The sequence below is a fragment of the Mus caroli genome, unplaced genomic scaffold (assembly GCF_978045245.1).
Source record: "Mus caroli unplaced genomic scaffold, Mus_caroli_1 scaffold_2, whole genome shotgun sequence".
Classification (NCBI taxonomy): Eukaryota; Metazoa; Chordata; class Mammalia; order Rodentia; family Muridae; genus Mus; species Mus caroli.
The window spans coordinates 57,763,062-57,785,476 of record NW_028227257.1 but is presented as its reverse complement, the minus strand read 5'-3'; the positions used below and the strand labels follow the sequence as shown (position 1 = coordinate 57,785,476).

Here is a 22,415-nt window from a genome sequence, read left to right as displayed (position 1 = left end):
TGAGTTGCTATCAGTCATTAAATGTTCTTAAATTTATCTTGTCATAGTTAAGGCATAGGACAATAAAAGACTACATTCCTCCAGGGACCTTACCAATTTTCTGAGGAAAATATAGTGCATTATTTCACTACCAGTGAGATAACATTAGTCTGAAGTAAGAAACACATTTGGAAGAAGCCCCTCCCCTAGAGTGGGTGGCCCTTTTCAGTGGTAACCACCTACATAAAGGAAGTCTTCTGGGGGAAACTCTGCTGTTTGCTGGCCTGCCTTCACTTCCTGCTGCTGTTGACAGTGTTAATCCTTGCTGCAGCTGTGCATCCTCATGACATCAGACTCCAGTGTCTCTGAGATCCAGTAGACACTGAAGATCGGTAGCTCTCCAGGAGTCTTCAAGGCACCAGGTTTGGAAGTGCTGAGGCATCTGGCTTTGTAACCTGAACAGCTTCCAGGTTCCAGCCATTGTTGGACTGGGCTGTGTGGACCCATCCAGCACACTGTAAGTCATTCTTGGAAGCCCTCTCTTAGCTACACACTCTATGTGTTCTTTTCCTTAGAGACTCCTACCTAAAGCAATCTGTTGATTTGTTGTTCCCCCCAACCCCCCAGCAATGCTGGGCACCCAGGATTTCCTCAGCTATCATTTTCTCTCTCTCGTTCCTTTCTGAATAGCTCAGTGGGGCCTCCTCTATAAAGATAAAGAGAAATGCTATCTGACCCTTGGTTTGAGAGAGTAAGTGGGTTATATTTCAACCCAGGTCCTGGGGCTCTGGGAGGCCCAACGATTCATTCCAGTTCCTCTCTGACCTTCACTTCTTGTCTGTCATATTGCCTCTTTCCCATAATCATTTACAACAAGAAATCAAATTCTGCCTTTCGTTATTCATCATATTTATCTGTTCACAATCTTTCTACTTCTTATTCTTAATGGAAGCATCAGACTTCTTAGAGAGGTCAGTTTGGTGTTTTCTGAGAGGAGACGGCCATAAAACTTCTCCTTTGCCCCACATGAGTGAATGGCAAATCGGCCAGCTTTAGCCTTGAATTTGTTTTTCAGCAGGTGATAACAGGAGATGGAGAAGTCAGGGGGAAGAAAGTCTGTTTCCCAGGCCACAGTGGAGAATGGCATGGAGAACCCAGGCCTGGAGCTCATGGTAATTCAGTATGGTGGCGGCTGTGTGGCTCTGGCTGCTTTCTCAGTTTCTAGATCCCCTGACAGGACTGCATGGCTGATCTCATATTTACCTGTGCTTGTAGGAAGGCGGAAATCTTGAGCAAAGAATCACACTGGAGGAAGTGACACAGGGGCTCAGCCTGGAGGATGGCTTGGGGCATTCCTCTCTCTGGAGGTAAGGGTGCTCCGGATTCCAGCTAAGTTATCAACCAAGAACCTGGGGGTGGGGGCAGGGAAGAAAAGTGGCTGAGAACAGATCCAAGCTACTCATTCTTAGATTGCTTAACTCACAAACAGGACCAGGATCACTGCATGTTACTACATAAGCATGTGTATTTTATAGAATTAACTGAATGTCAGCCCATGACTTAGACAAGACCATCAGTGTCTGCCAGGACAACATTAAGAAAAGAATAACAACAGCAATAACAGTAAATGGCTAACATTGATTGAGCACTACTATGGTGAACAATGGACCTTGTACATTTTTGTAGACACAAAATTTCATCCTTTTGTTAGCAGTTTAACCGTCAATAATGTAAATTCTATGGTCAGTCTGCTTAGAGCCATCGCTGAACTTGGCCCAGGAATGTCCTGGTTCGTTTGTTTTGCTTTTCTTGTTTGGATCTTTGCTGTTCTCTTCTTTTTCTTCTCTTTTGCTTTTTGATAAAATGTTACTACATAGTTATAGCTGGCTTGGTACTCATTTATAAGCTAGGGTGCCCCCTTGGACTTACTGATAAGCTCTTGCCTCAAACTCCTGAGGGCTGGGATTAAATTCTTGTTGTTAAGTACATGAGTGGAATTTCATGCTGGTCTAGTGTTACACACCTGTTAACTCTGTACCTTGAAGGCTAATACAGGAAGATGAGTTCTGGTCTTAATGAGTGTGAGAATAGCCTGGGAAGTACAGTAAGATGCTCTTTCACCCCTCCCCCCCACATCAAAGTTACTTTTTCCTCTTTAAGCATAATTTAGACATGAATGTTATTGATATTTTTTGCTTACCTGCCAAGGATGATTGCCAATTAGCACACTAGTATGCTGATCTGAGACATCCACCACCACACAGCAGGACTGATGATTCTCAAGTGCTTGAATTCTGTATTTAATGTATGTGAGTGCACTGTCACTCTCTTCAGACACAACAAGATGACATCAGATCTCATTATAGATGAGTGTGAGTCACCTTGTGGTTGCTAGAATTGAACTCAGGACCTTTGGAAGAGTAATCAGTGCTCTTAACCACTGAGCCATCTCTCCAGCCCATGCTTGAACTCTTTAAATTCTAGTAGAGCTTCCTACTTCCTACTCAGGCTTATTCTCCTCTCCTTCTGAACATGCCTCGCCTGTCATCCACTGCGAAAGTTGTGGGAGTTATGCCCTCATTCTCCTGTCCCTCAGTTATTCAAATAGCACCTATAATTTTCCTTGCAAAAGAAATAAACCCAAGGGCTCAGCCTGAAATGGGCATGGGGCATAGTCATGAGATAGAATCGCTTTTATTGGAAATCTCCACTGCTTGTCAGAACAAATGCTACCTCCAACTTGAGGAGAGATGAGTTCTGGAGGAAGAAGCTGAGGGCAGGTTAGAAAACCCACTGTATAGCTTCTTCATGTCTGCCTGTCCATGTACTTATTTATTATCTATATATCAATGTATCTATGTGTTTATCTATGTATCTATCTATGTATCTAGTGTCTATGTATATATGTATCTATTATTTATGTACCTATATATTTATGTATATATCTATTGATATATATATGTATCTATCATCTATCTATTTTTATATGTATGTATGTATCTATCTATGTATCTATCTATTCATCTATCATCTATCTATCTATCTATCTATCTATCTATCTATCTACCTACCTATCTATTGGGACATTCTTATTCTGTCACTTAGGCTGGCCTCAAAACTCTTCTGGGCTCAGCTGGGCATACAGCTGTGACTCACCACACCTAGCTTGGTACTTTGTTTCTTTAGACTTTTGGTATTGCTTCTACACATCACAGTAAAGATCAAATACTGGCTATCTTCTGTGAGGGCTGTATCAAGCAAGGATGTGGGTGTTTTGTGGAGGAAAGTCCTCTCCCAGACAACACATCTACTGAGACTCGGTAGTGGCTATGTTCTGGTTTAGATCCTTTCTCATTGTATTTGGAGTGAGATGCTTTAGAACTAGCTATTTCCAGCTCCTCATAGCTATCACCTCTGATTTAAACATGCTGGCCTTCTCTGATAGACTTTACCCTGGCTTACTCCCTTCTTGGCTTTACACACTGGTTATTAGTCTCTGTTTGTGTGTTAGACCCAGTTGCCATTCTCCTTGTATGTATGTGTAAATTTCTCTATTCTCTATGCAACAAGATCATCCAGCTCTTAAGTCAAAACCAGTTGTATAAAAAGAATAATTCATTTGAGCTAGCATAGAATAGCTGTCAGCTGTGAGAGTGCTGTCCTCCCATACAAACACTTGGAGGTAGAGGCACAGTGCCAGGGTTCACTCACCTAGCAGTTAAACATCTCAATTCAATTTCTACTTATAGCACTGATACAACTGCTCAAACTGTATCATCATGGTTAGACTTCCTGCAGAAATAAGGGGAGAGAGGTGAGACTGAAGAAGGAAGGATATAGGGGCTATGGTTATAACAGGTTCAACTGTAAGTTAAGTGGGATAGGCACCAATAAAGAAGGAGCCCAATACTGTGTGGACCAAGACCCCAGACCATTTAGCAGTTGGTCCCGCCCGTGGCTAAGCATCATACCTTACCACCATAGTCAGACAGGTCACTTCTAGCTGGGTTCACTTTCTTTGGAGCTTCCAGGAGTGTGGGAGTGGGATATTTTTGCACACATTGCTTCAGTGTGCTAAAGACACTTAGGATGGCAAAGGCAGATAATGGTGTCAGGTAAGGCACAGCCTGGGGCAATGATGGAGAGTTTAGGTTCAGGAGCCAGGCTACTCAGTGACAAGCTCTCCTCTTGACAACCTCTGTGACTTTGGGAAAGTTACTCAGCTTCCTGGCTTTCAGATTGCAATAGCAGCACCTCCATGGTTATTAGAGGATCAGTGTTAGCATTTGTAACTCCTTTGAGCCCAAACACATGGAAAACACTATATAAAGTAGTCTTGAGTAGTTCTTGCTTGGCATTTTCTCTCAGGCCTGTCAACCTAGTGACCCTTGAGGTTAGTGCTGTTTTCTCTCCTATCTGCCAAATATGAAGAACTGCTCAAAGTGCTAGCTCTGTGTGGTCTTAGGGTGCTATGATGGAATAGCCTCTATGAAGGACAGGCAGAATATGGAAGGCAAGCAATGTCTGTCCTTAGGATAAACAGAGAACATCATCGGTTTCTGTGGTAGAAAATCACCAATGACATAGCTACTCCATGCGGAGTCAGCCTTCCTGACCTGATGCACAGGTGAAACGTCAGAGCTGGCCTTTGGGGGCCTCGTTGGAGCACTACAAACATCTGCATCTGATTAAGTTTCTCTGTTAACTAAGAACAAACTTTGCCTGGCCCATCGAGTTCAAAGAATTGCACAAACTGGATGAAGTAATGCTTGCATTTTAATTTTGGCTTCTCAGCAGGAGGATTCTTCAGCCTTTCACCAAGGCGAGAAGTTTCTTTGAAAGACATGCTGGTTTATTCAGAAAGATCCTGCTTGGTCTCTTGTGTTTAGGTGAGATCATGAGAATTCATGGAGGGGAAAACACGAGCATTTTCACAACTGTCAACTATGTCAAGGCTATGGCTGGGTGAAAACTAATCGTACTCATAAGTTAACCTAAAGGCTCTATGAGGTACAGATCTAACTGCCTGAAGGTAAAAATAATTTATTGCCTCAGACCCAGAAGGATAAATGAAATCCAAAGATAAGCTACAGTTCAAAACCACACTATTTGACAGGTCTAATTTTTAAGAAAAAAAAAATCTTTTAGTTCACCTCCTTTGTAGTGCTTGGATTTGATTCAGGCCTCATGTCTGTCGTATTTATGAACGATGCCCTATACATAACTCATTTACTGCTTTATACTTAAAATCAGTGTGATACACTATTTTTGAAAGACAGAAAACCTTGTTTATTTATGCTGTCAGGGGCATATGGAGCATTGATTAGGAGTAGCTGGGATGATGAGATCACAAATTTTCCTTTGGGGTGAATCTGAGGTCCCAAGGGAAGCATCATGTGGCTTTTCCTCCTAGTGCCAGCCTCCTTACATGGCTTTACTGTAGAAAAAGTTTAATCACTTGACATCTCATCATAGCTGAGGTAAAAATCAAGTTCACAAAGAGATGCCTGATTCCAGAGTCTGACAGTGGATGTGAACCACATCTAATGCAGATATTGGGGACCACAGCTAAACAGAAGGGGGTGAGACTCTCACAGGGGAAGAGAGGAATGTCTTCGTTCTGCATGGGCCTCGGCCTTCCTGACCCCCACTCTTCCCCTTCTCTTCACAGCTTATGCCGCCTACTTCCTGGCAGCTTGCATCCTGAACTTCCAGAGGGCACTGGCCTTGTTTGTCATCACCTGTCTTGTGATCTTCATCCTGGCTTGCCATTTTCTGAAAAAATTCTTTGCTAAAAAATCACTAAGATGCTTGAAGCCCTTGAAAAACACCCACCTGAAACTTTGGGCAAAGCGGTAAGTGTGTCGATCAGCTTTTGTTGCTGTTCACAAAATACCTAAGAACAATGCAAAAGCTGTCCTGGCTCCCAGTTTCAGAGGCTTAGCGTATGGTCACTTAGCCCCATAAGTGTTGGCTGCTGATAGGGTAGAAATATCATGGTGGGAAGTGAACAGGTGAAATAAACTGTTCACATCATGGAGGCCAGGAGGCAAGGACGTCAGTAGAGCAAGGGACCTGGCACAAGGTTTCCCAGTAATTGACCTCCACCACTTGGGTCTCAGCTTCTATAGCTTCCTCCGCCTCCTAACAGTCCTTTAAATTGTGAACGCATCAATGGAGTAACTCACCAATGAGGGATTTCCTTTCCCCTCCCTTTCTCTTTCTTGTCTTTTATTTTTCTTTATCATGAGACAAGGTCTCTTGTCCAGGGTGGTCTCAGAACTCTTTATGTAGCCAAGGATGTAACAAAGGATGACTCTGGACTTCTGATCCTCCTGCCTCCACCTCTTGAGTGCCAGGATTATACATGCACTGCCACACTCAGTTCATGGAATGGTGGGGATTTAAGCCAAGGCCTTGTGCATCCTAGACAAGAGATGGCTGAGCATCAAAACCATCTCTTGAATATCTTCTTTTGACAGTTCCTGAGTGGCCTCCAGGCTCTTACCTATGCAAAGGCCAGGTTGCCTCTCCCTGCCCTGAGATTTAGCCCCTTCCCCTCTAGTTCTCCGGAGCCCCTCTACCGGCTTTTGTCTTTATAGCCCCTTAGGGCAGTGGCTGTCAACCTTCCTAATGCTGTGACCTCTAAATTAAGTTCTTCATGCTGTGGTAACCCCCAACCAGAAAATGGTTTCATTGCTAACCTAATTGCAATTTTGTCACTGTAATGTATCATAATTACATGACGGTTATTGTAATATAAATATCTGATATGTATGTTATCTGATATATGACTGCCCGAAGGGGTCTTGTCCCACAGGTTGAGAAACACCCTTAGAGTCTAGGCGCAAACTTGCTCATAAACATAAATGAACTGTTTTTTCAATTCTATGTGTATGAGTGTTTTGTCTGCATGTATGCATGCATGCCAAATGCATGACTGGTAACCACTGTGTTCAAAAGAGCGCATCAGATCTCTTTGGGCTCGAGTTACAGATGGCTGGTGAACCACCGTGTGGGTGCTGGGAATTGATCCTGAGTTAACCACAAGCATAAGTATTCTCAGGTGCTCAGCCAGTTCTCCAATCCCAAATCCCAATCTTAAAATCACATTCCTTCTGCCTCCTCTTCCTAAGGTTTGCAACACATGACTGACTCCTTATTTATCTTGGTAGGCTAGGGATTGAACCCAGGGTCTTGTACCTTCTAGGCGATGCTCTGCTAAGCTATATCTGCAGCCTCTAGTCTATGTAGTAAAGGCTGTATGTCCGTGGATGGTGTATTTGATCCCAGCCTTTGGAGTGGTTAAAAAAGGAGTAGCAATCCACAGGGGACCAGCTCATCATTTTCTTCTGTTTTCAGTATTTGGATTAGTCACTGGAAGCACCTTCATCCTTCATGGATGAGTCTGTACACCACATTTTATTGATATGTCTGTATGAGAAAGGAGAAGTGTATTTGATCCCAGCCTTTGGAGTGGTTAAAAAAGGAGTAGCAATCCACAGGGGACCAGCTCATCATTTTCTTCTGTTTTCAGTATTTGGATTAGTCACTGGAAGCACCTTCATCCTTCATGGATGAGTCTGTACACCACATTTTATTGATATGTCTGTATGAGAAAGGAGAAGTTATGTGGTTTGTATCCTCAGATCAGACACTTATTTATGTAAATTGGGAGGGGGCAGCAGAAGCTAGGGAGCTACCAGATGATTGTCAAGGTCCATCTCTGACTAATGAGGAATAAGCTCTTGTGTTATCTCAGGGATTCTCCAACTAGGGGCTTCTCTGCTGTTCATCACCTGAGTTGGTGACAGAGTGTTGTTATTCCTCCTCCAGGGTATTCATAGGACTCTCTGTTGTTGGTCTCATCCTCTGGCTGGCTCTTGACACAGCTCAAAGGCCAGAGCAGCTGATCTCCTTTGCAGGAATCTGTATGTTCATCCTCATCCTCTTTGCCTGCTCCAAACACCACAGCGCGGTGAGTTTGGGGGAGGGTTTAGGTTGGGCATAGAAACACACAGCAAGGGCTATGTAGAGATTGTAAAGTGCCCATGCCAGGTACTCATGATAAAAACAGAGATAACCAATATTTTCTGGAATCTTCCTCTGACAGGTTTATTTCTATGCAAGTTTGAAAGCTTTTAGAGACATTTGGTCTGTTAATTGTTACTGTGGTATATATGAATCTAGTCAGCATTAAAGAAAAATAAAATCAAATAGAAAGAAAGGAAGGAAGAAAGGAAGAAAGAGAAAGAAAGGAAGGAAGGGAGGAAGGGAGGGAGGAAGGAAGAAAACATATCATTGCAGAGAATCATATAGCATTGTGCAGGAATGATGTTTGCAGACTCTATTTGCATGTATGTGTCTTTACTGTAATGTAACTTATTTTAAAAATCAGTATGGACATATTTGCCTATGCACAATATCAGCATACTTTTTCTATGCTATTTTTGTGCTGGAACTCCATGGCTGAGAGCGACTTGGAGAGGAAAGGGTTTTATTTGTCTTATGTTTTCCCATCACTGTTCATCATCGGAGGAAGTCAGAACAGGAACTCAAACAGGGCAGATGCAATGGAGGGGTGCTGCTGACTGTCTTGCTCAACACGGCTTGATCACGTGCTTTCTCATAGAACCCAGGACCACCAGCCCAGGGGTGGCATCACTCACAATAGACTGGGCCCTTTTCCATCTAATTAAGAATGCCATACAGTCTTGTTTCCAAACCAATCTTATGGAGGCATTTCTCAATTGAGATTACTTCTCCTTAGATGACTTTAGTTTGTGTCAAGTTGACATAAAACTAGCCAGCACAGCTATGTTGTCTGAGACTGTTACCACCCTCACTTAGCCCCACTCCCAGCACATGGTTGAATTAGGCAATGGCTGAGCAAGGTTTGTAACTCATGCTGGAATATTTTCTTTTTGGTTCCAGGTGTGCTGGAGGACAGTGTTTTGGGGCCTGGGCCTTCAGTTCATCTTTGGGATTTTAGTCATCAGAACTGAACCTGGATTTAATGCATTTCAATGGCTGGGAGATCAGATCCAGGTACAGGGAGTTGAATGTCAGAGTTTTTCTTTACCAGGAACCCAGAGATGGTTGATTTGAGGGAAGCAGGGGGCTTTGGAACTACACCTTAATGATGGTATGGGAGAATCTGGTCAGGTAAAGAGAGAGAGAGTAATGGGGTTCAGGTGAGAATACGGAATCCATTTGGGTAGAGAGAATAGTGGGGTTCAGGTAGTATACAGAATGTGGTCGGATAAAGAAAGAGTGGGAGTAATGGGGTTCAGGTGAGAATGTAAGTGTAGAGAAGTGATTTGCTGAGTCTCTCATTTCATGGCCAACTTTTGGGACACGGCACACAGGTGGTCACACCTGAGTCAGATCCCATCTTCCTCTGTGGCCCACCTGTCCTAACTCTCCTCGCTTTTCTTCCCACTTCAGATTTTCCTGGCTTATACTGTGGAAGGATCCAGTTTTGTTTTTGGTGATACACTGGTCCAAAATGTTTTTGCTTTTCAGGTACTACCTGTTTTGTGGGCAGGGATGACAATGTCAGTCAAGGACAGGGGAATAGAGATGGGGACCATGTGTGTGTTCACGAGACCAGAAAGCATTTACCAACTTGATCCCGGAGAGGAGTCTGCTCTTTCCCCATGATCCTTACCATTATGAAATTGGTTTAAAGTCGGGTGTGGGGAAAGACTTGGGAAATATTCTGTGTTTAATGCTAATAGGTTGATAGGCTGCAGTGCATTCTGAGTTTATCCCTAAACTACACTGCATCCAATTCCCTGGGCATTCCCAGAGCTCTGTTTAGAAGCCTGCAAGACCTAGCTCATGACACACTGAGCACACACAGTACAATCTCTCACACGCTGCCTCCGTTCTTGTTGCAGTCTCTGCCAATCATCATTTTCTTTGGATGCGTGATGTCTATTCTTTACTACCTGGGCCTTGTGCAGTGGGTGATTCAGAAGGTGAGGCATTTGGTTTCCACAAAAGGACCTTCAGCTTGAAATTTTCAGGGGGATGAATGAGTTTTTACTTACATGTTGGGGAAGAAAGTAAATACATAGGATATGGAGAATCAGAACCAATTTGAAAAGGCAATCTCTCTGAAGCATCCTGGTATCAAAGGATCACCCAGGCCTGAGATAGGCTGGAGGCAGAACATGGTAAGAAGCTCTTTCATACTGGGTTGAATTTGCTTGTGCTAGAAGCCCCAAGGCCTGAGCTCTGGCTAATATGTTTGCAATTTGTTCTGTTACTTTGGGCCACACTATTTCTCCAGGCTTCAGTTTCTTTAACACTAAGTGGAATAGCAGGGAGGGGTTTTGTTGGACACTATCCAAGACTCCTGCTAATGTTGAAGATTTATGTGTCTGGTTTCTTGTAGGTTGCTTGGTTCCTGCAAATTACCATGGGTACCACTGCTGCAGAGACCCTGGCCGTGGCAGGAAACATCTTTGTGGGGATGGTAAGTACCCTGGAGCCTTCTGTTTTTCTAATCTCTCAAGAACTGAGAGTTTGGCAGAGAACAAATTTGGAAAGAGGATTTTCTCTCTCCTGTCCCTCCCAACCTCCTTCCTTCCTGTTTTTCTAAGACAGGGTCTCATGTAGTCCAGGCTGACCTCATACTCACTATGTAGTTGAGGTTGAACTTGAATTCTTTATTTTCCTGCTTCCCCCATCTCAAGTGCTGAACATATACGTATGTGTCATCACATGGCTTGAAAAGCTCATTTTTCTTATGGAAAGCAGATAAATGGAGACCACGGGGCAGTCAGTCTTTAGGAAAGAATCCTCAGAGCGTCAAGGAGAACTCGATGCCTAATGCACAGTCCAGACACACTATCCAGCTTCTTATATAGGGGAATGTCCTAGTCTAAGCCTTATCCCCCTCAGGAGTTGGGAAGGATAGTTGGCTACCTCTGGTTTCTTGCTGTGATTCACCGTGATTTTTCTGAGGTCTCTGAGGAGGCAATGGCTTGTCTTGCTCACGACTATCAGGACTGTTCTTCACACAGCATCTTTCTCAGTGCATCCATCTGTGTGGAAGAGCATGTGTTTGTGTGGAATAGATGTCTTTCTCTTTTGCTCTGATCAAATACCTTGAATAAAAGGTGTATTAAGAGAAAAAGGATTCATTTTGACTCACAGCTTGAGAGTACAGCCATCCTGTTGGGAAGAGCTTAGTGACAGGAGCTTAAGGCCACTGATGCTTGTGCCCAGCACCTAGGACCCAAGCCTAGGAAATGTCCTAACCACTTTTAGAATGGGTCTTTCTGCTTTAATCTAATTAAAATAATCTCTCACAGGCTGACCTATCAAGATAACCGCTCACAGGCATCCCTAGAGTCATTTTTAGGAGATTCTATCAATTACTGATAATCAACATTAACCATTTCAGTGTTAAATCTATGCCATTGACTGGTCAAATCAACATTAGTAGTTGTTCAAATGAGTAAGACGTTAACAATTGGGGTCTTTTTCTCTCAAAGCCTTGGGCTGTTTATCTGCTTTTGATCTGTTTTCAGAGTACTTTTGTATTCTTTTATCATGACCTTACATTTTGCTAAAATTATCTATAATCAGTTGAACTTTTCCAGCTAGACCTAATCATCTAAGAGCAGGAGCCTTGCCTTAATACTCTACTAAGCTAATCCATCGTTTTGCTGACACTCATTAAAGGATACATGACCTCATAGATTAAGGCTAGGTCATTTCCTCCTTGAATCTTCCTAATTAATAAAAAATTACAGACATTTCAAATTATATTTTGTTTAATGACTCTCTCTTCCTCTCTCATCTCTCTTCTCTTCTCTTCTCTTCTCTTCTCTTCTCTTCTCTTCTCTTCTCTTCTCTTCTCTTCTCTTCCTCTCTCTCTCTCTCTCTCTCTCTCTCTCTCTCTCTCTCTCTCTTTCTGTATGTGTATAAGTAGTCATGTATCATGGCTCTCATATGGAGGTCAGAGGATAACTTGTGGATGCTGGGTTTTTCTTTGCTTCTATCTACTGGTGTGAGTTCTAGATATTGATATCAGGTCTCCAGGCTGAACTTTGTTGCTGGCTTGACATTATTTTCTTATTATTTCATACAGCATTAGCTTAGATAAGCTATTTTCAGTTCCTTTAATACATGTTCTGTAGACATCTAGTGTGTGGTCAGCAATGGAACTGTACTCTATAATTTACTCACTAAGCTCATGGACTTAGACACCACAAACAAAGTAAATGACACCAGTTGTCTACAGTATTCCATAATATGCTAGAGGAAGATGTGAAAACAGGCCCTCATGGAGATGGTTGGGCAGGTTTTTGTCCACTGACTGGAAGGGCATGTATCTGATAGGTCCATTCTCTGTCTGGGATAAGCACTTTGACTTGGGGAGTGATACCTTCTTGGTGTGTGACTATTTTTCTTTGTTTTTAGACAGAGGCGCCTCTGCTCATCCGTCCCTACCTTGCAGACATGACCATCTCTGAAATCCATGCAGTCATGACTGGAGGCTTTGCTACCATAGCAGGCACAGTGTTGGGAGCCTTCATATCCTTTGGGGTGAGGCACAGTCAACATAATTGCTCATGGTGCACTCATGTTGAGCCCCACAGTGGTGCTAATCCCATCTGGCTTTACAGATTGACGCATCATCCTTGATTTCTGCCTCAGTGATGGCTGCCCCTTGTGCACTTGCCTTATCCAAACTGGTATATCCAGAAGTCGAAGAGTCCAAGTTCAAGAGCAAGGAGGGACTGAAGCTGCCTCGAGGGTGAGCTGGGGACAGTTCAGGAGATGGTAAGCTGGGCTACAGGAAGAAGCTCAGGGTGCTAGAGACTTCCAGCTTCCCCAAAGGAAGAAGGTCTGTCACTCCATGTCCCCTTTTGCTATCCCTGCTTCCAGCTAATCATTTTCAGTTTTTGTTTTGTTTGGACTAAAGCTTCCCACCTGGCATTAGTGGGATATTATACAAATATTCTATGTCCTTGGCATCAAACTTTCATGCAATAATATCTGAATCACTTCAGAGTAATCTCCACTGTTATAATTACTAATGGTTCCCAGCACCCCTCACAATGGCTGGCTACCCATTTCTTCCATTTTAGGGTCTATAGAGCTTCTCCTCTCTGAGGAGCTGAGATTACTGTAGATAGCATATTCTTTCTCTGTGCCCAATAACCACAGGGAAGAGAGGAACATCCTGGAAGCTGCAAGCAATGGAGCCACAGATGCCATAAGCCTTGTTGCTAATGTGGCAGCCAACCTGATTGCCTTTCTGGCTGTATTGGCCTTCATCAATGCTACCCTCTCCTGGCTGGGGGAAATGGTGGATATCCATGGACTCAGTTTCCAGGTAAAGGCTTATCTGTGTTGGGCATATTTTCCTGACCCTCAGTAAGCTGAAAGCCCGAGGAGGAGAAGAGGGTAGAGGAAGGAGAGGCGGCTAAGCGTCTGGAGTGGCTCCTGGTGCCTGACTTCTGTTGTCTACTCTTCCTTTCCCTTCTTTCTTAGGTCATCTGCTCCTATGTCCTAAGGCCCATGGTTTTCATGATGGGTGTACAGTGGGCAGACTGCCCACTGGTGGCTGAGATAGTGGGAGTCAAATTCTTCATAAATGAATTTGTGGCCTACCAACAACTGTCTCAGTACAAGAACAAACGTCTCTCTGGAGTAGAAGAGTGGATCAATGGCGAGAAACAGTGGATTTCTGTAAGTGACAATCCAGCGAATTACAGAGCGAGAGGTTTGGGCCAGGCATATCTAAGGGTGCCACACAAACATTGTGGGCTTGCAAATGATTCTCAGTGTCCCAGCCTAAGCATGAGACAAGCAGAAGCACGTTTGTCAGGACCCAAGCTTCTGTTCCAGGTCTCTGTGTTAGTTCTCTCCTGAATTCTGACCCAACTTTGATCTATGAGATAATTGTTGCTTCCTTACACTAGGACAGTCCAAAGAACATACCTTCTCCTGGATGTCCTGATGACCCTTTATCTACACATTCAAACATTTATGAAACAATCTTTCTTGCTGCTCTCTTAGCATCTCTAGGTCATTTTCTCTGTATCTTTAATAAGAACCCAGCTGGACAAGGAGTCTGGTGGTATTACCATATCATCACAGTGGTTGTAAGTCAGGGGCTGGTTGTTTTCTGAGTATCTTTTGTGCATTCTTTAGAATACTGTAAGAAAGATTTGGTGTGCCTTGGAACTTCTAATATGGTTCTGAGACACACAAGGACTAAATTTATCTACTTGTTTTCTCCCCTCTAGGTGAAAGCTGAAATCATTACAACATTTTCCCTCTGTGGATTTGCCAATCTTAGTTCCATAGGAATCACACTGGGAGGCTTGAGTGAGTTGTTCAATTTCCCCAGGTTCTCAACGTGCCAGGCAGATCCAGCCTTTGCTCACTGCACAGCTGAGGCTAGATAGAGAATCTGGAACGAAGTGGACCTCGCAGGCCACATGTAGCTCAGAGCTAATGCAGTCAGCTCACTATGGTATATCCTTTACAAGCAATGCTTCATCTGCCTGCTCTCCTTTCTGCCAAGGCACAAACAGGTTTTATTTTTAGTTTCATTATAAGGAAGAAGTTATGAACATTATATTTCTATCTTGCTGTTCAACTGCCAAAAGTTCTTTCTGAAATTAATCTTCCCAACAGTTTTTTCTTTTATAAGAGTGATATTTGCACAGGAATTTTAAAAAGATAAATGAAAACAGGAGACAAAGCAGATAAGTGGAGTCAGTGAGCATCACACCTTGTTGGGCAAAAGCTGAGAGTCCTGGAGTACAGAGGAGTAGTTAGTACATGAAGCAGAGGTATTCAGGGTGCTGACTGTGGGTGATGGTTGCACGAATACCAGGAGAGGGGTGGTGGTCTTGGTGGGCTGTGTTTGTGTTGGGTATCTGTGGATGTGTTTGTGTGTCTCTCTGTGTGTATGTGTGCTTCAGTATCCTGAGCTGAGCACTTGGAAGAACCACGTTACAAATGTATCTAAAAAGAAATATAATATGAAAAGAGTGTGTTAAAATGCCGTGTATAACAATCATACTCTGGGGTAGATTCACTAAATTTATGTCCCTGATAGCTAATGAAGCAGGTGAAACAGTTTCCTTTTCGTTTATCTTTTTCCTCTCTGCAAAGCACTCATGCACACTGCTGTATGTCTGTCACGTGATAGTTGTGACTCTGGGCTGAGGTGAGATGGATGCTGTCCTCTTCAGTCCTGTGGCTCAAATTCTACATGTAATTCCACTCTGGACTTAATGGTGTAGATCTCAGCTGGCTGACATAGGCATCTGTGCCTGCTTGAGCAGCTCAGAGCCCTGCTTGATTCAGATTCATCTTGAATGGGTTCCAGAACCACTGAGGTGAGGGTCAGATATACAATCCTTGATCCAGGAGTAGTCTGAGTTATGTGTCAAGACTAATGTATGTATGTATGTACCTCTTAAGGAAGCTTTAGCAGGTTTAGGTGGTTGGTCAAAGAACACTAGTCTTCTGACCTGGTTTTTCTTTTTTTTAATTCTTCTAATGGGGACTGATGGGCTACACCTCCTTGCTGTGTGAGGAAGACATCAATTGCTTTCTTTGTTGTCTACAGCATCCATGATACCCCAGAGGAAGAGTGACTTGTGCAAGATTGTGGTCAGGGCCCTCTTCACAGGTGCCTGTGTTTCCTTTATCAGTGCCTGCATGGCAGGTAGGTGCCTAAGCATCATCTCTGGCAGAGACTACAGGATCTCTCTCAGAATGTTTATTTAACTAACCATCCACCCCACAGACACCTAGTCTATGGCGTTACCAACTCCCATCCAAGCAATACAGAACTTTGGACTGCATGTGTCAAATCTGTCTCTTTAAATAACTATTATCTTCTCCATGCAGGAATCCTCTATGTTCCCAGAGGCGCTGAAACTGACTGTGTCTCATTCCTAAACACAAATTTCACCAATAGAACATATGAGACATATGTGTGCTGCAGAGAGCTTTTCCAGAGGTAGGCAACCACCAGGGTTCCTGCTCCCCCCTAGCATATCCTCTTATAATAAGGGAACTTCTGGATGTTGGGAGATGGAGGTCTTGAGTACAGGGTCGTGAAAGCTGTGTGGAGTGTATGAGACACAACATGGATGCTTGTGATTGATAATCTGGACTCTTTTCTCTTAGTAGTTTTTATCTTCATTATTAGTCCTACTGTGTGTGGCAGGTTCCATTTATTAGTGTTGTGTAGCAGAAGGGAAAGAAGTTTGGTCTCTTGGTTAAGAAGTTCCTGTGTTTATTGTGACTGAAATGTATGTGGTCGACATGTGATGATTTTACAGTTGTATAAAACTCAGATTTTTTTTCCAGATAGAAATAAAGCAGACCAGGAGAAGACAGATTTTAAATTGAAAAGATAACCTTGAGTTCAGATAGTGTGAAGGTTACCTTGTTTACTATGTTCTAGAATATGAAAAGAACCTATCACTGAGCCCAAGGAATCAGTTTTGGGACACATAGAAGAAATGAGGAAGTAGAATATTTGCTGTTGTAAAAGCCAAAAAGGTGCATGCTGGTAGTGGCCTGCAGGTGAGTGGGGAGAGCTCTAGGAAGCTGGACTGAACTGTTATAGAAAGGCCTTGCATGAGCACCTCGAGGAGTCCAATTTTGACCTGCAGGATTCTGGACCTCAGCATGGTTAGCTGTGCTTTACAGAAGGGTGATAACAAGGAGAGCAAAAGCATCAGTGTAACAGTCTTAGCAAGAGAGTGAGACACTGACCAGATACAGGCACCACACAAGGGAGAGTCGATAGGACTGACCCTCAACTGCATAGGAGAAAGGCCCAGGGTGAAGAGGAGAAATAATGGTCTTTTCTGACTTGGGTCTGTGTGTCCATCACAAGGAGGAACAAGAAATAGGAGTGAAGGCTAAAGGCATGGCCTCTTCCGGTTCTGGATATGTTAATTTGGAGGTACCTGAGTGACTAGCATATAAAGTGAGTCACAAGTCATCTGGAGTCTGAGGCTCTGGAGAGAGGTCAGAGCTGGAGCCCGATTAGGAGGTGAAGTGTATGTCCTTGATGCGTCCCTGTTCTTAATCAGATGTTAGTTGTAGAACAGGTTAAGAAACAAAGTAAAAGTAAGCGAATTGCAAATTTCATTTATTGTTAAAGCAGAATTTATAAAGTGGCTAGATTGTTTGTCTGGTAGAGTTCTAATGTGTATATTCTCAGTGGATTTTCTAAAGACATACTCAAAGAATCATTGGCATTTAGAAACCCAAAGAAATGTTTTCAGGGGCTGAAAATATCATATAAATCCACTCACAAGTCAGCTAGAGTTTGGCTCAAGTAGTTGTTCAGATGCAGCTCTTGCAGGGGGACTAACAGGCTGCTGTCTGGGACGGCCTGAGTTCTATTTCCCCAAGCACACGGGACTTCCAACCACCTCCATCTCTAGTTCCCATGCTTAAGTCCTCTGCAGGCACCTGCCCTCACATGCACACATCCACACCTGCACATGGACATAGAATCTGAGAAAAATAATAGCTGGATCTGTCTTTCTTTCTGTCTGTCTGTTCATATGTCTATAAAAAATTGGATATTAACTTGAGAGTAGAGGATATTATGGGAGGGATTTGAGGGAGGATAAATGGGAGGGGCTGGAGGGAGGAAAATGATGGAGAGAAGTGACATAATTCTGTTTCAGTTTGAATAAAATGAAAATCAAAAAATCGAGAAAAATAGAAATAACTTTGTCTAATTAATTTGTAGCAATGAAGTACAAACAGTATTTCTTTCTCAAGAAGAGAGTGACCCTAGTTATCAGCTTTTTTTTATTAAATTAAATTCTGGATCATGTATAAGGTCTAATTTTTTCTCAACTGTTTGGAAATGCCAGACATTTGTAACTGACCTGAGGTTAGGAGCTGGGCACTGGGCAGACAATGGTCAGGGTTCCGTTCTAGCATCGACTAAAGCGTGAGGAGCCAAGCTCGTTCAGTTGGATGTCATGTCCTGGTTATGACAACAGATCTACGCACAGTAGCTTTGTTCTCAGTTACTTGGAAAACTTGTTGATTATGCTGCTTTGTTTGTGTCTGACCCGTGTGTATCTGGTTTTATCATTTCAGTACTTCGCTGAACAGCACCAACATGCCTTCTTTCTCAGGCCCCTGGCAAGACAACGTGTCCAGTCTCAGGAATCTTGCTAGCTGCTGTGACCTCTATACCAGCACTGTGTGTGCATGAGGCTGGCGGGCCGCTGCAAGACAGTTCTCATAGAACAGATTCATATTACCAAATACATTTTCATGTACTTCCTATTCTCTGAGAACCCCACTAAACTCCACAAAGACATGAAATTCATTATAGACCCTCTTGTGCCAAAGTATGGTGGGAATGTAGCTGAGGGGAAAATATGTATGCTGAGGGCTAAGATCCAGGTTCAACCCCGGGCCAGGCCTAGAGTGGGGAGAGTGGGGAAATCAAAGTAGATGCTTAGTTTTAACTTGGGAATGGTGGTCTCTTACCTGTAGGTTCACAGCTAAGGGGATTACCCTAGATTCAAGTCAAGCCTGGCCCAAACATGACATGTCCTCATGCAGGGGTGGAGGTGAGGGGCGATATTTTTAAAGTTATATTGGAAACGTGTGAATTTAAAGACACACATTCTTTTTGTATTGCCAAAGACTTATAAAAACAAGAGCTTCTTTTATTTTCATAAAGAAATAAAAATGATTCTTGTAATAAAGTGTTTTTTGTTTTGTTTTGTTTTTGTTGTTGTTTTCTTCAAGACAAAGTTTCTCTGTGTAGCCCTGGCTGTCCTGGAACTCACTCTGTAGACCAGGCTGGTCTCGAACTCAGAAATCTGCCTGCCTCTGCCTCCCAAGTGCTGGGATTAAAGGCATGCGCCACCACTGCTGGGCAATAAAGCTTTTTTTTTTTTTTTTTTTTTTTAAAGTAAGCATTTTTAAAAATTGTGTGTGTGTCTGTGTGTCTGTGGGGGTGTGCGTGTGAGTACAGGTGCCAGAGGAGCCCTGATGTGGGGGTCACCTGGACCTGGAAGTACAGGTGGTCCTGAGACAACCAACATGCATGTTGGAGACTGCACTCCTGTCTGCTGCGGGAACAGTACACACGTAACCACTGAACCATCTTGTAAGCCCCAGTACATACAATCCTAAGGGATATCCATAAGTTACCAGGCTCTGATTTTGATTTGGTATTCTCATTCAGTGCCAGTTACCTGCACTTCAGGTTTATCTAGAATCCTTTAAATAGTTTTGTACCATCCATAAAATTACCCTATAAAAAGCTGGCCAGATAGCCTGAGTTAGACCTCAGGAGGATTTCTCTCAACAGAAATGGGTAAGGGGCACTCACACCAGGGCTACTTAACTCTGTCACTCCCGCACCCTCACTACAGCACTCACACCAGGGCTACTTAACTGTCTCTCCAGCACCTCACTATTCTTGGCTTCAGCTCCTCAGTAAGGGGCCAAGTGTGGGTGACGTATGCCTTGAATCTCTGTGAGTTTGAGGTCAGATTGGTCCACAGGGTGAGCTTCGGGACAGCCTGGGCTACAGAGAGAGACCTTGTCTTGTTCAACAAACCAGAAGGAAAAACAAAATAAAAATGCAAGAGACTCTGCTGGATTTATGGTCTGGTGCGGGTGCCATGCTAAGGAACCCAGGAGCTGTCCAGTGGAGGGGGTGGCAGAGGTAGTGCCATAGACAGCAGTGCTTCCACGGAGTTACCCAGAGCAGCCAGGGATCACAGAGAGGCTGGGTGTCCAATATACCTTGGCATGATTGGGTCATCATCAATAGGCTAGAGAGCATGGAGGACACTAAGACAGCTAATCCTTTGTTATACTCTCTGTGTGGATTTTGGGGATCGAATCCAGGGGTTCAGCAAGCACTTTACTGATTAAGCCATCTCTTTAGCCCAAGAGTATCTTTAAAATTAATTAATTTATTTTACTCTCTCTCTCTCCCTCTCCCTCCCCCCCCCCCTCTCTCTGTGTTGTGTGTATGTGCCTGTGTCTGTATGTCTGTCTTTCTGTCCAAGTATGCAGGCATGAATCAGCAATCAGAGGCTTGCTGTTTCAGAAATCAGGTCTGTACTGCCACCTTTTGGATTCTGGAGATTGGTCTCAGGTCTTAAACCTGTGTGCTAGCACCTACACCTATTAGTCCATGTTGTCAACCCACGATTGTCTTTCTCATCACTGTACACTGTCTTGTGCTACCTACTCATGAGCGTGATCATTCAGTCACCATACACAACTACTGAGTGTCCTTCCTGGTAAAAATCTATACCTTCCTGGTAAGTGACCCTCCAATGTCCCTACCCTTTCAAGTGAAAAGAACTATAGCTTCATAGAAGGCTTGCTGTGGAAAATGCGGTATCTCCTCTCTAGCATCATCACTGTGACACAGAGATGCATAGCGAGTATTTGCTCTCTTTTCTCCTGCCTTCATTTTATTCCATATTTCCTGTCCTAATTTTAGCACTGCTAGAATGTGGATGTTTGTACCCCACTCCATTCATGTATTGAGACCCTGTCCAGGAGGTGTTAGTATTAGAGGTGAGAACTTAGAGTGTGTTTAGGTCATGTGGGTGGAGCTCTCATGAGTCGATCCATGCCCTGATGGAAGAATCAGAAAACACTTGTTCTTCTGCCTGTTGGTTAGTGATGGGCCTGTATATGGAATCCGGTCCACAAACACCAACCTCTGCTGCTCTGATCTGGGATTTGTCAGCCTTCAGAAATGTGAGGAATACATTTCTATTGTTTAAGTGCCATTTGATTTAAGGTATTTTGTTTCTAATAGATCAGGCAAATGAAGGCGAATACTTTTTGAATTCTTCTACCATAGACATATTTTATTTTTTCCTGGGGGTACCTGGCACCCTGCTCTGCATATGCTCAACTCCTCTCCTACCTAGTCTCAGAAGGGCAGGATTAGAGGATGGGTCCATTTGGGCTGGAGTTTGCTGAGGGTCACAGGCTAGAAGTCCTTGCTCTGGTTAAGATACAAGTCTAAAGTTCAGAATTGATAGAGCCATATACTCTCTTAAATAATGATGGTAAGCCAGAAGCAAGGGAAACCAGGTCATCAAATGGCTCCAGTGGGAATACTAGTTCCTTGGAATGACCTGTCCTGGGGATGAGAGGTTGGCCACCAAGGGTGAAGTTGAGGAAGCATTTCAAGAAGCAGTAGCAATGTCCAGAATTGTACGCAGTGCAATTTATCCGAGAGATACCTATGGATAGACACACATACTGACTGATAGCGGGACAGGAGTGTTAGTGCATCTCAATCAGAAGCAGGGGTTTAAGTGAGACAAAGGTAGACAACAGCAAACAAGAATGTGCCCGTCCATTCTCAGAGAGGATTCATGTGTCAGTCAAGAAACAGGGTAGGGGCCAGCAACACGGCTCAGTGTGTATCAGTGCTTGTTACATTTTTTTTTTTTTTAAGAGTAAATTTTTGTCTCTATCTCAAGGTTGGCCTCTGTGGCAGTCATTGCCAGATTAGCCATGACTATAAGAATTTTCCCCACGTGTTTGGAGAACAAAACAAAACAGATACAGTAAAATGTAAAACAAGTTAAGTTTGCCTATTCATGTCAGATATTCTATGGATGAATAGGTGGTGTTCAAAACCCTCAGAGACCTACAGAAGATGTCATTAAAGGATGTTTTATTATTTGAAGGATTTTGGGTATGTCACCTCCGGACATCACCTCCACTTCTACCTCAGAGAAGATGATGAACATCAGAGCCTCCTTATGTTTGCTTCAAATCGGGCAGGCGGCAAGGAGGCAAAATCGTTCCTTGATTCAACCACTGACAAAATGCTGTCCACCATGGACAAACATGGACAAAGAAAATGGACAAAATGAAGGAAATATCCTTCATTCGATGAGGAATTCAAATCTGAGTCATGTTGCCATGGAAAGCTAATCTTTGACTTGTGTTTATGAAGTACTCAGTTCCACAGACATGTTTACCTCTCTTGAGGGAACAGCAGCTCCTGACAAGAAGAAATATGATTTCAGCCAAAATCCCAGGTCTCTATGCTCATTAAAAAAATGATTCAGCCCGACATGGTGGGGCACGCCTTTAATCCCAGCACTTGGGAGGCAGAGGCAGGCAGATTTCTGAGTTCGAGGCCAGCTTGGTCTACAAAGTGAGATCCAGGACAGCCAGGGCTACACAGAGAAACCCTGTCTCGAAAAAGTAAAAAACAAAACAAAACAAAACAAAAAAATAAAAACAAAAAAAAAACAAAAAGAAAAAGAGTAGATTCAATAATCTACCTCTTTCCCCAATTATTTCTATATTATTCCTATCTCTTCCTTTCTTTCTTTTCAACCCTTTTCTCCCTCCATAAGAAAGAAGTGATAGAGAAAAGAAAAGGAAACAGAGAAGTC

At 43.3% G+C, this 22,415-nt stretch overlaps 1 protein-coding gene across 2 annotated transcripts; it reads left to right on the top strand.

Annotated features, from left to right (window-relative positions):
- The first annotated feature begins 209 nt into the window (after nt 1-209).
- On the top strand, nt 210-18,665 carry LOC147005828 (sodium/nucleoside cotransporter 2-like). Of its 2 annotated transcripts, none has more exons than XM_085834508.1 (18): nt 210-496; nt 1,058-1,151; nt 1,255-1,346; nt 4,774-4,868; nt 5,651-5,834; nt 7,816-7,957; nt 8,914-9,027; nt 9,427-9,504; nt 9,882-9,962; nt 10,382-10,462; nt 12,418-12,543; nt 12,624-12,754; nt 13,168-13,336; nt 13,495-13,692; nt 14,253-14,334; nt 15,590-15,688; nt 15,874-15,985; nt 18,103-18,665. In XM_085834508.1, exons 2-18 carry the CDS (start codon nt 1,071-1,073, stop codon nt 18,218-18,220), a joined length of 1,983 nt encoding a protein of 660 aa, XP_085690634.1. In that variant the 5' UTR covers nt 210-496; nt 1,058-1,070; the 3' UTR covers nt 18,221-18,665. The 2 variants fall into 2 exon arrangements, with proteins under 2 accessions (XP_085690634.1, XP_085690633.1); XM_085834507.1 differs by having other exon boundaries at nt 1,055-1,151.
- The last annotated feature ends 3,750 nt before the right edge of the window (nt 18,666-22,415 follow it).